The sequence below is a fragment of the Rhipicephalus sanguineus genome, chromosome 1 (genome assembly GCF_013339695.2).
Source record: "Rhipicephalus sanguineus isolate Rsan-2018 chromosome 1, BIME_Rsan_1.4, whole genome shotgun sequence".
In the NCBI taxonomy this organism is placed as follows: Eukaryota; Metazoa; Arthropoda; class Arachnida; order Ixodida; family Ixodidae; genus Rhipicephalus; species Rhipicephalus sanguineus.
Window position 1 is genome coordinate 143,038,039 of NC_051176.1, and position 13,241 is coordinate 143,051,279.

General features: G+C 45.9%; 1 protein-coding gene across 2 annotated transcripts in view; it reads left to right on the forward strand.

Annotated features, from left to right (window-relative positions):
- Window positions 1-13,241, forward strand: part of LOC119379585 (LIM/homeobox protein Lhx3) — a 159,700-nt gene that overhangs the window by 112,085 nt on the left and 34,374 nt on the right. The window contains exon 1 of one of the 2 annotated variants that reach the window (XM_049416825.1): window positions 3,628-3,743. The exons of the other annotated variant lie outside the window; for it this stretch is intronic. Coding sequence (XP_049272782.1) covers window positions 3,662-3,743 — 82 coding nt within the window. The 5' untranslated portion in view covers window positions 3,628-3,661. Of the gene's footprint in view, window positions 1-3,627; window positions 3,744-13,241 lie in introns of those variants that run through there. 2 annotated transcript variants of the gene reach the window in all.

Genomic DNA, 13,241 nt, shown 5'->3' on the forward strand with positions numbered 1-13,241 from the left:
TGTGATGTTTTTCATGGGTTCACACACACACAATAAAGTTAAGAATACCAATACTATCTATTCCACTTTTCTTTCTTTACTTTTCTTTCTCGACGCATGGTGGCGTTGTGAAGCTGCAGGAACATCTGTAGGTGTTTTCCATTGTTTGGGCTTGAAGCTGTCGATGCAAGTTGTGTCTGACACTGAAAAAATTCGAACATACCGTCTATAAACTAGGGCTTTAATTTCGTGAAACAACAACGACAAAAAAAAACATCATACGCTATAATTGCTCATAAGAGGAAACTTCTACGAACGCTGATGTTGGACATTTCATTGGCGATCGTAACTGGCCTATGGTGGAACCCTTACGGACGAAACGCTGAGCGAATTCAGCCCCCAGCTGCGAAACGTGACGACTTGAAGGTGTGGAGGGAGCTTCAGTTGTATTATGTGTGGGCAAAAAATAATTATGGCAGACTACCCAAAATAATTTCCCGGGCAGTCAATATTAACAAAAGTGACCAACTTTTTAGAAAGTACTTGTAAAGGTTAGTCTTCGTAGCGACGGGCAGCTAAGGATAACAAAATGTGCCAATGTTGTAGTCTGCCCTGCTTTTGTCAAAGCATGGCAGACTGAAATTATTTCACTGTAAATAACTTTCCCAGACCTTAGTTATCTGCTGGTGAACGGCCCCAATTAAGTTTTACTTGGAACGAAAGATGGTCTCCGGGTAACCCTCCTCCTTCCTCAATATAACACCTTTGTGTCATTTCTGCGATGACACAAAAGCTATTCTCTATACCCTTTCGTTTTAGCATTTTTTCTTCTTGTCATTATTATTATTATTATTATTATTATTATTATTATTATTATTATTATTATTATTATTATTATTATTATTATTATTATTATTATTTTTTTTTTTTTTTTTATGTGAACCTTTAGACTAGTTCACTGAAGAACAACCAACCATATACTCTAGGCCTGTTTGTTTAGAAACATGCACCTATTTGTATTGCGCATACGCTCAAGTATGTATTCTAAATACGCGTGAATAGATGGCTCTTAATGACGTCCGCTTAAACACTGCTGCATCTGCTATCTAGTACATGCATGCATCATATGTGTGCCGTTGTGATAAACGGGCTTACCATGTATGTCACGAAATAAGCGCTTGCATTTTCACCTTTCTTATACAAGTTGTTGCAGCACAACCCCGCTATTTTTTTTTTCCTTTTCATAACGGCGAAGTGCCACAATTATGGGAAAGCGAATCCCTATAATAAACGCTGTCGGCATATTTCTCTTGAGCGTAATTGGAAGCATGATTATCAACGTGCGCGGACGCTCAAGACTCACATTGAAGTGTAGTATTTGCAGTGTTCGACGCTAATGCTTGGTCAGAGATACGAGTACCGGTATTTGCATATGAATAAAACAACATCGCAATCTCAAGTTCGGGCGTCATTTAAAGAGCCCAATAGCCGCAGCAGTGGTAGAGTGGTTACGGGTACCCGGCAGTTGACTAGAAATACGCGGGTTCGATTCCGGCCGCGGCGGTCGCGTTTCGATAGAGGCCCGTGTACTGTGCGAGTGCGCGCTATTGAACCCCATGTGGTTGAAATTATCCGGAGCCCTCCACCACGGCGTGACTCATAATCATATGGTGGCTTTGGCACATAAAACCCCAGCAAATATTATTAAAGAGTTTAAGGCAAAATATTTGATCATGATAAATAAGCCTGCTCAATTTCTATAACGATGTTCTGCAATTTATATTAATGACTCTGCTGCAGCACGGAGCACAGAATTTCACCCAGGAGACCACCTGCACGTCCCATCAACTTATAGGATTCGTAGTAGAAAACAGCGCGATGCATCGAAGACAAGAAAGACCAAACGGAATAGCACTAGTTCCGTTTGGTCTTTTCTTTGTATCGCGCTGTTTTCTACTATGAATATGTACGAACAGGTTCAAGTTCGCACGCTTTTAAAGCTTTCAACTTATAGGAATCCCCATCACTAGTCGAAGTTATCGGAATAATTAAAACAAGGTTAAACGACAGACCTGATCATCATGGACACGGCCCGCCTAAGACGTGATGTAGCTGAGCTGAAATGAATCACGCCGTTAGCGCCTTGCCGTATAACGGACTCCCTGTGCGGCAGGGCTGAACGCGGAAAAATTTCATCACCTTTTAAGCGGCAGTGCTGTCTATAACAGCAGTGGCACCACATGACGGCGAAGAAAAATGTGCTTTGTTGCGACTCTCTGGTCAGACACAGAGTTGGCCTCATTGAAGTCAAACCGTCATCGCTTCAATGGCTCAGACTGAGCAGACAAATTGTATTCTCAATCCTTCAACACAGTCCACCAGCTTGATAATTCTCGCTACTTCTGCCACCCGAAATTTCCGAGCATGCCGGCCGCAATTAGTGGATCACCGAATTTAAAGATTGAGACTCACTCGCAGGGCATCTCGACGCTGACAAAAGAGCGGCAATGGTGGCCGGACGCTTCGACGACCCTGTCCATAAAGAAAAACAGGCAAGCCGGTTTTCACAGCGAGATATGTTTTGAAGATAGGCTATAGGTGCGGAAAGTTAACCGCCTTTAGTGTGCATTCCTTTTTTCTGCATGTGAAGGAAGATTAATACTAAAGCTGGCATCCTCTCCGCCTGTCTTCCGTCCCGGTTTATTTCCTTTCCAACACAATATCCTTCTCCACGGATATTGTGTTGGAAAAACAGCCACCTTCAATGGTGTGCCTGCCGTCTGAGAACGCGCGCTCTGAATTTCCACAGCGTTATGACATTCAAGTTCGTATCATTACTGCACAGAAGTCGACTCACATGGTGTCCCATATGGTGACAAATTGCGTAAGAAACGCATATAATTCTCCGTGGCTCCCGCGAAGCAGGATTCACCGTTTAAGCTTTGCGTTTTGGAAGTGACAAAACAGAACTCCACGCGCTGGAGCCGCACGTCGACTTACCAGCTCGCGCAGAATTCGTACAGTGGCTAGAGAGGCGCCGTCGACCTCTTTCCCCAACGTTCCTCCTTCGCTTTCATGCAACCTCCTCACCTCATAAAATTCTCTCGCGTGTCGCGATTGGCTGGCGCCGAGAGGGATGAGATCGAAAGGGCACATCCCGTTTCTTTTTATCCTCTCGCTTGCGCCGATCTCTCCCTCTTTCCCTCGGCTGCCCTCGTCCTAGCTCTGACACCGCGGTGCCGCGCCACCCCGCTGGCGGCCTGTGCCGCTGCCTCTCCCCATTTTTTGTTCCTCTACACGTTTCTGCCTTCCCGAACGCAGCGCGCCAGACGCTCGGCGCCGCGACTGCCTCCCTCCCCGTCTCCCTCTCCACAAACAGTACACGTGGTCGGTGTCGCGTTGAAGGAAAGGTGTATTTCCAAAACGCGCTCGTCGTTCACTCGCGACGGAAGTCAGGTACGGAGGTCTATTTGGCACCGTGCGCTCGCCGCTACCGGGTCTGGCCCCCATTATAGCGAGCCCAATATCGCCGATTCTTTTTCCGTCTCCTCCATCGTCCGTGTCTCGGCAGACAGCCGTCGTTGATGATACGCTGACGCTCGCTTCGTCGAGAGTGCGGCACTCAACGAGTGGTCGAGACACTGTGCACGGAGGTTTCCATGCCTCGGATGACAGGGTGCTCATGGGTGTGCCGGGCCGGAAAATGACTTTATCCATATCGCTGTCGACGATGTTCAACGCATTCTGCCATCCCGTCATAGCATGTAAGTTGACTGCATTGACCCCGTTTCTCGTTTTGTAACACACACTCATATACTCTTTTCGGTGTTCTTATCGCGCGAATGTGGCTCGCAACTGACTGAGACATGGAGAAATTCTAGGCTTATATTACGTTGGCGCAGTTCAGATTGTAATACGGTCACCGTAACCTGTCGCTGAGCTGCTTGATTTTTCCCTCTCAGTATATGCATTACGTTTCCTGATTAATTTTCTGCTTGCCAAAGGTGCGAACGCGTGCTGCCCAAGGGCGTCCGCAGAACTTTTTGCAGGGGTGTGCATCCGCAAGGGCTCCAGCACTAGCAGGCTTTCTTTCACTGCCGTTATATGATAGGCAAATTAGTCGATTGTTTGTAACGTGCGAAATTGAATGGCAATCCTGAAGGCCAGGATCTGAGTGTGCTAATCAAGCTGTTTAGCTTATTGCTACTGCATAGAAAAATATTACCCAAAATACCAAGGGGGGGGGACACCCCCCCCCCTTGCACCCCCCTCCGGACGCCCATGGTATTGCCATTAACGGCTACCAGCTGGTGCGATTAGGCTGAAGGTAGTTGTCACTCCGGATTATTATTGAGTCTCTTCCTCGTTGATGTCCGTTTTACAATATTAGCAGTGTAAGCCACATAGGCCTAGCGGAAAGTGTTCATCGAAGACATTCCGAGCGCACTTGGGCCGTCATGTATATACCACTAAATTCCGTCGCGCTGGCCTCGCACGTATCAGCTGTGGATCAACGCTTTGCGAGGTTCTTCTCCCTTATAAGTGCGCTAGCTGGTTTACTCTGATCTTTCGACAGGCAAACAAGCGTGTATAAGTTTCGCAGACAAAATTCTCATTGATTTTCTCTGCGTAGCTTAACACATCGTTGCCTCTCAAAATGCGGAAGCAATAGTAGATCTCATTATGACACGGGACTCAGATTACTATGTTAATGTTGACTGCATCGATTGTATTGTTGGTAGCGCTGACCACACCATCGTAAACGGCACTCAACTTCTAGCCGGTTCAAGTGAACCGTAAAATATTGAGAAATTCCGTAAAGTTGACCGATGTACAACTGCTTTCTAACCGGGCATTTTGTCCAGGGCATTTTGTGTCCACACTACATCAGATGCAATAGGAAAATGGTCATCTGGCTCGACTACTCGACTTTTCTCAAAACATTCAGGGCGCATGTGCGTACTTGCCTCTCGGACACCATGATGTCGGTGGTCCAAGCCACTTACCATCCAGAAAAACTCCATTAGCGGACTTTTACAGGACAAAATTCATTGACGATTACGACATTTCCTAATGCAAACTTTCAGCGCAGCTGTTTAGGTGTTTTGAAATGCCGACATATTGAGGCACGAATTTGATAGAGACATGTGCGTACGCATGTACAATTACCGACCACTGTTTATTTTCCCCACATACTCTCTATTTAAGACACGCTCCTCTAGCAGTCCTCGATGCTCATGGAGGAATCTTTGTCGCCTTACAAGTGGACTGATACTTGTTCGGCTTGCTGCACTGATGCCTGGTTCTCATACTGAAGTCGTCACATCCGTGAGTGGAGCTACGAGAACGGGATGTTCTCGAGCATAAGTGGTAGGACGTTGCTGTTCGTCTTTATATCGACATTAGTGTGCAATGGGCGGTTCAATGGGCGGTTGATGCGAGGCATAGGATGTGCACGATGGTTTTCGTGAAAGCGGTAGGCGTTAAGTAGACAGCCACTATCAGGAAGCCGTTGTGCAACTTCATATGACGTAGTAAGATTTTTATGGTTATTGCAGACTATCTCTCTGCAGAGAGAGAGAGAGAGAGAGAAGAGGAAGGCCGGGAGGTTAACCAGATACCAGCACACGGTTTGCTACCCTGCACTGGTGTGGAGAAAGAGGATGTCGAGAAAGAGAGAAAAAATAGAAACAAGAAAAAAAGGAAGAAAAGGAAAACAACACACAGAGAAAGGGCGTTCTAATTACAGCAGTGGAGAAAGGCCGGTGGATCTCAAGAAGCACAGTAGCGCTAGCACGGCCTTCTTCTTCGACGTTTTGACCTGTCAATGGCGTAGAAGTCCCATTAATACCGTATACGCAGGTATAGCCACTCCCGCCGCTTTGTTGTGGCCTCTGCGAGTGCTAAAGCTGTACTGGCGCGTAGCTCTTGTTTCGGCGGCGCGCACCGCTGCATTCCGGTGTTGTCGGCGCTGATCCTTTGCTCAGCCAGTTAGTTTAGCAGCAGCGGCAGGCGAAGTAATTCCACCGGTTGCGTCGCTCATTCTTGAGAAAGAATGCGTGAGCGTGGGATGGCAACGCGCGAATCACGCGTGTGTCGCCTTTTCATTTTTCGGTCGGTTTGTTTGTCGTGCCGGTTACGCGGAGGCCAACGCTGAACGCAAGAACCGGCGCCTAAAAGCTGCGCTCTTATAATATAAGAGAAGGTTGAGGGATGCCTCTGCTGAAGTTCCGTCCTGTCGTAAAGGCAGTCTACTTTTACCTCCCTGCCTGAAGTAGTGCTGTCTACCAACGGGCTCGCGGGAGCCGCGAGCGCGTTCGGAGTTTAATATCAGGCAAACTTTCCCGGAAAGCGTTGCGTCACAACAGATGGCGGCACCCACGGCGACAAAATCGGCGACATATCGCGCGCAATGCCGCACGACAGAGGAAAAAAAAAAAAGCCCGGCCGTGCGCCGATCGGTCCGCGGCCGATTTTCGTCGCAGGAAAAAAAGAAGCATCGGTTGTCGCAAGCCAATCAAAACGCGGCATTACGAGAGAGAGAGGGGGGAAGAGAACGTTTACAACCAGCGACGTTTTTTTCTTTCTTTTCTTTTGTTTTTTTGTGACGACGAAAATCGGTCTCGAACCGACCGGTGGGATGAGGGAATTTTGAGGGATGAGTGTCGCCGATCTCATCGGCGACCGGAAATCTTACAGTGTGAAGAAGGCTATCGAACTTATTTCGTAAGTAACGAATGGTGATGCGGGCTCCTCGCTCCCTCTAAGCTCGCGTAAATTGCGAATGCTGAACGAGGAATAATTCTTGTTCTCAGAGCCTCGGCTGTTGGTGCCCTGAAATCGCTTTCCTAAAGCAGGAAGGAGTCCTCCTTTGATCCTCGAGCGGGTGGTAACAGAATGCAATGACAAACATTGCGCAATGGATAATGTTGCCATTTGTTTGCGTTAAATGAATCATAATAAGCCAAACATTGTGCAATACAAGTGTTTAGAATTTTCCGTGTTTGCACAGCTATACATTTTTTTTAAGTTTTGGTAATATTACCATTTGTTTGCAATAATGTTGTGAACTATGTGAAACAGTAAAACGAGTATAAACATATACTATATTGTTTTCATGATGCATTTTATCGCATGCTTGCTTTTTCGCCGCAGTGACGCTGCACTTGCAAGATGCAAGGAACGACCGCAAAACACTATAAAATTCTAAGCTCGTCGTGCAGACTCACTGAGGCACCTATTTTTTAGGAGACAGGGATGAAATTGACGACAATATATGAGATTTAATTTTAATGGCAGAAAGGCCAAGCACTACCAAAAAACGCCAGGCAGGACAATGAAGAGCAACCACAAGTTAATTACGCTTATTAATTCCAAGCTCCTTTTTCACTCCCTTGGCAGGAAATAGTTGATTAATAGCGCTGAGAAGGAAAAACAAACCTCTCTCTTTCGCTCGTTCGTTTATTTCGTACCAAAACATAGGTGCCAGTACGTCAGCGTGACCGTCACGGATTCCATACTGTTTTACAGCGAAAGCTGTTATGAGGTCTCAACAACAGCCGATTTTGGCGGCGTAGTTGTCCGCCGCCTCCGCTGCTGCCGGTGTCCGTAACCGCTTTCACGCGTAATGGAAAAAAAAAATATCCAGCAGCGAGCGCGATTTCAACCGGGGCCCTCTGAGTCGCAGTGAAGTTTTCTACCACAGAGCCACACCTGTTCTTGAAGCTACTTCGCAAAGAGACCTTCTATACAGGCGTCATGCTGGGCAAGGAATCTCCTAAACAGATCTAATATAGCGTGGGAGATTAAAATAGCAACCATGCGTCACGCAATGCGAATTGCGTAACGAGTGGGTGGTTTAAAGCTTGCTACCATTCCAAATGGCTCATCGACAATTCTTCGTCGTCATCAACCACAGCGTCAAAAAGTGCGCATAATGTCTTATACAGATCTGTAGTGGGGACATCGCTTCTCCGCACAAATGTGAACATTGGCACAGTGGGTATTTCCGCACTTCGCCAAATTATGATGATTTATGGCGTAGCGTGTACCTTGGAACCCTACATACCCCAAGAGAGTTTACAACGGGCCTAAGAGGACATGCCTAATGTGATGCGCTTGGCCGGAGTCTTCAGGGGATATTTTAATGTTCGATGCTGTGAACCCTGATAGCAAAGCTCGCGTTAGTTCATTATTTCGTTTATCATGCCTTTCTTCAATCGGACCAAGCACGGGGTTGTTACTAATGGCCTATGGAAGTTTGTTTTATTGGCCCCTGCCGCTGTTCAAGAAATCCCAGCATACCTCAGCGCGAGCGTGCACGAGAAAACTGAGATCAAGCATCAAAAATAACAGAGCAGTTCCTATAGGGGACATACTAGGCGAACACTCATCCATCTAAGCTTAGCCTTTTTTGCGTGTGCGTTTGTGTGGGGTGTTTAATGGGACACTAAAGACAAATAACAATTTATGTCAGAGTGAGTGCTCAATGTATGACAACGTCTAAACCGGCAACATTATCAACAGCAGTGCCCTACTTACCGAGAAATTAAGCTAAATGTATCACACGATGAGCGCCACGAGCGGGACATTTTGAAAATGATCCCGATGACGTGAGAGGCCGACTACAATTATTCACTCGTAATCAAATTACGTGCAATAAAAAAAGAACCTTCCGTGCATCAAAAAACGTAATAAAATGCTGCTTGTTCGTTTATGTTTGATTCATGGAAAAAAGAACCTCTTTGGCGTTGCCACGGGGAACGGCGCGCGTAGTTCAAAGCCAGAATTGCCAATGGTGGCTACTTTTCGCCAAATTGGCGAATTGGAGAGGCCCGTGGCTACCTAAAATTATGAATGGCGACACGGCGAATTTTTGGCGATTTTCGGCTTAGGTCTCCGCTGAGTTATGCATCCTAATCTGAGTGTCTTCCCAACGAATGAGCCGCAACATTCTCTGTATTTTTCTTGGTTTTAGACCCATGAGTAGAATGTGCACAGTATACGCGTCATTCGGTATGTCCGTCCTGTAATTCGTGTGTATCTCCTCAATTCATCTAGATGCAGGAGCTACTGGGACATCCCCCAGCGATATTCTAGCAAAATGTATTTCAGCTGAATGCCTCGCAAAGCGCGAGGGGGCAGTGTTTCACTATAAGTTTATGGCTTTAGGTGCTTTAAGCTTCTCTAATGTTTCGCTTCTGAAAGGGCTAGACGACGGGTTGGCTGCGTGTTCCGACCATTTGTTCCGCCAAAGCCCCAACTGTTCTGAATAGCTTGGCGACTTATTCACTCTTGCAGTACCCCCAATTCAGTTCGTAAAGACAGTTTTGGAATAGCGAAGAGAGGCAGATACGCGGCTATTTGTGCAATAAAAAAATATTTATTGAGGTATTTGCCACTGTTCTCGGTGAGCGTGTCCAATGAAAACAATTGCTATATAACATTTTACATTGTCTATTTGTTCATTATTAACGCATCGAATTGACGCGTGTAGATATAAGTGACTATAAGAAAGGGTCGGTGGCGTCCAATATTATATTAGTTCACACTGAAAAGGTGTAAGACCGGCTAATGATCGGTACCTGTAAGAATTCTGTCATGTTACCTTCAATAAACTTTTCATCCTTTTAATTCATATAAAGGTACGTAAAGTTGTCTGCGGTATCACGGTTTTCGGCCCAAGGTTTATCACACTTTTACCTTTGAAACCAGCGGACAGGGATGGAAGGCTATCATGAGGGTTTCATTCATTCAATCTTGCGCCAGCACGCACATCTTGCGTTTAGTCGAAGAAGCAGCGCCATGCACTCCCATGGAGAAGCAGGCGATACGACTGACATTGAGAAACGTCAATATAATGTAAGCGTCTTGAAAGGTACTGCATTCTGCGGGGCTATACGTAAGTGGAACATTTTATTACTAGGTATGCCGCACATATCTAGAATGGCGACTTTTTTGGCGAAATTTGTAAAAAAAGTGGCGACTTTTGGCGACTTTTTGCTCGCCGTTTCGCGACCTTTACTCGAAAGTCAGTGGCAACCCTGTTCAAAGCTTCCATTTTCGCCGAACTGCGCTTCGCCCGACGTCCGGCTACGCTCACGCGGTCGCGTTTCAGTGGTAGTTTCGGTATCGCGTACTGCCGCGTGTATTTTGCGCGATCGTGAAAGTCGCTGTGAGAGAAAGTTCGACAATATGCCGCATGCATGTGATGTCGCCGGATGCCCGAATGGTGCACGCCGCCAGTGCACGCCGCCGCGCAGTAAAGGCGGGCAACGTTGGGCACGGCAACAGTGACGTGAGAAAGACCGCTTTCAGGCGGGTGATTTGACGTGCGCTAACGCGATGCGGACCACTAAAACGTGATTTTATTTCAAAATAAGCACTTCCTTGGCACAAAAGTAGCAGTACGAAGTTTCTGGACCGCTATTTCAACAGTTAACGGTGGCTTAGTATTTGCCTTTAGTGTCCCTTTAATGGGAGAAATCGTGGATTGAGGCTACATTTTTTTTTCCCTTTCTTGCAGTAATACAGTATTTTTGGTGTTGTAAAGAAAATGATGCAGGTCCGCTAATCGAACAACCCACCTTACAACCCTCGTGCCTTATCTCGTTTTCTGTCTCTCTATTTATGACTGAACCATGGCAAAAACACTATTACCTGTGGGCTATTGAACGAGAATAAGTAAATAATATCGCCCTCGTCATCAAACTGTGCTTCGCTTCACATCTCATCCAGAACTCTGCGTGATACAGACAACTTGCTTATATGGCTTTTATATTAACGAAAAGCTATTTGATTCAGTATAGATAAAAGCAGGCATTGCGTTGTCAAGGAGTCATACATATGACAGCACCTCAGCAATTACCTCTAAAGAGTGCACATTCATACTTTAATTTTCCCCCAGGGAATCGGGAAAATATCGCTCAAGAAGGGCGCCGTGCATGCAGACACAATATCTCCTATGTTAATCACTGCATACATTTAAAAAGTATACTACAAGAAAACTTGCAAGAGACAGGCCATTATGAACAACCGAAGCCACGCTGATTGGACGCCTCAATAAAAATGGGAAACAATTCGTTGCAAAATAATTGCGCATTAAAGTGGGTGGAACTAGAAGTAAATGTGAACCGCGAATATTTCAGCAACCTATACAGTTTACTTTGGCATTGTACTGTTCAGTGAGGCTGGAAATTATTTGCAACGAATGGTTTCCCATTTTTCATTGAGGCGTCCAATCAGCGGTGCATGCTTCAGTTGATCTAAAAGGCCTGTCTTGCAAGTCTTCTTGTAGTATTTGGTTTCGCTCGTAACACTGCACATATCAAGTTCTTGATCATAATCTTGAAGTGCGGTACACCGTTCTTTCCAAAGGGGAAAATTGAACATGCGTGTATGAACTTCAACCAATCAAACCGTCTACTTTTTGAGCGTTCACGTTTCGTTTGTTCGCGGTTCCTTTGCCCGCGCGCTCGCGATCGTTTCTCACAGTGGTCGAGCGCCCGTTGTTAACAAAGGTTATCTAAAACTTGCAAAGCTTTTTAACACACTAGAGCGTGCACGTTCAAGTAATTAAACGCACGTAGCTTATATTTACGAAGGTCTCTGTCGAGTCGGAGCTGCAAGTATTACCACGTGCTCTTCGATTGCGCAATTTGTTTTCTGCTCCCTTTTCTTTTCTTTTTCACGATGCACGTATCAATGTTGTGGTCACGCTATTAGTCTTGAGCAAGGATGCTCGTGGTACGGGAAATTCAACGCAACTGCGAGCGTTCCGCAGTCTCTCAAGGCGCTTACGTCTTGCTCAATGCGCCTGATGCACGAAGCGCAACCCCCGAAGTGTCACAATAACCCCGAATGATATACCCATACTGGTTTCCTGGGGCTTTGCAAGCAGATATACAAGGTGGTACGCTTTTTCCAGTTTCGTTATAACGCCAGGGACTCCGGACCATTTCCCTTAATGAACGCCGGAGATGCTTGTTTAGCGACAAGTGACGCTGCAATTCTAAAATACAAAGAGCGACCTCAAATCACTATGACAATTTTAAGGTGGAATGATAAGGGAAAAAATGAAAAAAAAAGAAAGAATCAAGGCAGCTTCGCACTAGTGGTGCCAAGTCTGAATGAGGGTTCGTAGGTGGGCGGCCTTCTTTGTTCCTCTTTATTTTTCTCTTTCTTTTTTCATCTCTTTCGTTCATTTTCTCTATTTTTCTGTCTTTTTTGTCTATGTTTATTTTTGTTCCTTTCTATCCCTTTCTGTATATATTTATTTCTCTTTCTGTCTTTCTTTATCTTTCTGTTTTTCTTCCTTTCTCTCTATTTCTCTCTCTCTTTCTTTTTTGCTATGTTTTACTCTCTCCCCTCATCCTTTCCCTTACCCTCACATCTCTCCTCGTCACCCACACTTCCCTTCCCGACTCCCTAGCTGTACTACACTATACAAGGCTACGTTATGCTCTGCTAGCGTGCCTGGATAGCCGAGTGGTTACGATGCTCGCCTTCGGATCGTTTGTACGCGGGTTCGAATACCGGCTCGTCAAGGATTTTTTTTTCGCCAAGAATTTCTCTCTTTCTTTCTATCTCTGTCTTTCTCTCTCTCTCTCTCTGTACTCGTTCTCTCACCCATCAGCGTTATTGAATCCCACGCCGGAGAAGTCGGCGCACGTGCTCTGGGAGCGAAGCAGAAGATGAAGAAGAGGACGAAAATAGCGCGTGCCCTTTCATTTTCTGTCGACGCGAAATGGCATAACGAAAATCTGAAAGGGCCCATAAAGTGAAACAATGAATCGGTTTAGATTGATAAATTGTACTCCGAGGATCTTAATGACGTTTATTTCACCATCATCATCAGCTTGACTACGCCCACTGCAGGGCAAAGGCCTCTCCCATGTTCCGCGAATCAAACCGGTCCTGTGCTTGCTGCTGCCACGTTATACCTGCAAACTTCTTAGTCTCATCTGCCCACCTAATATACTTTCTGTCTCCCCCTCGCGCGTTTGCCTTCTCTTGGAATTCCGTAAGTTACTCTTGATGACCAGCGGTTACCTTACCTACGCGCTACATGCCCTGTCCATATCCATTTCTTTTTCTCGATTTCATCTAAGATGTCCTTAACACCCGTCTGTTCCCTGACGCACTATGCTCTCTTCTTGTCCCTTAAGGTTACACCTATCGTTTTCATCTCCACTGCTCGCTGCATGGTCCTCAGTTTAAGTAGAACCCTCTTTGTAAGGCTCCAGTTTCTGCGTAGGTAAGTA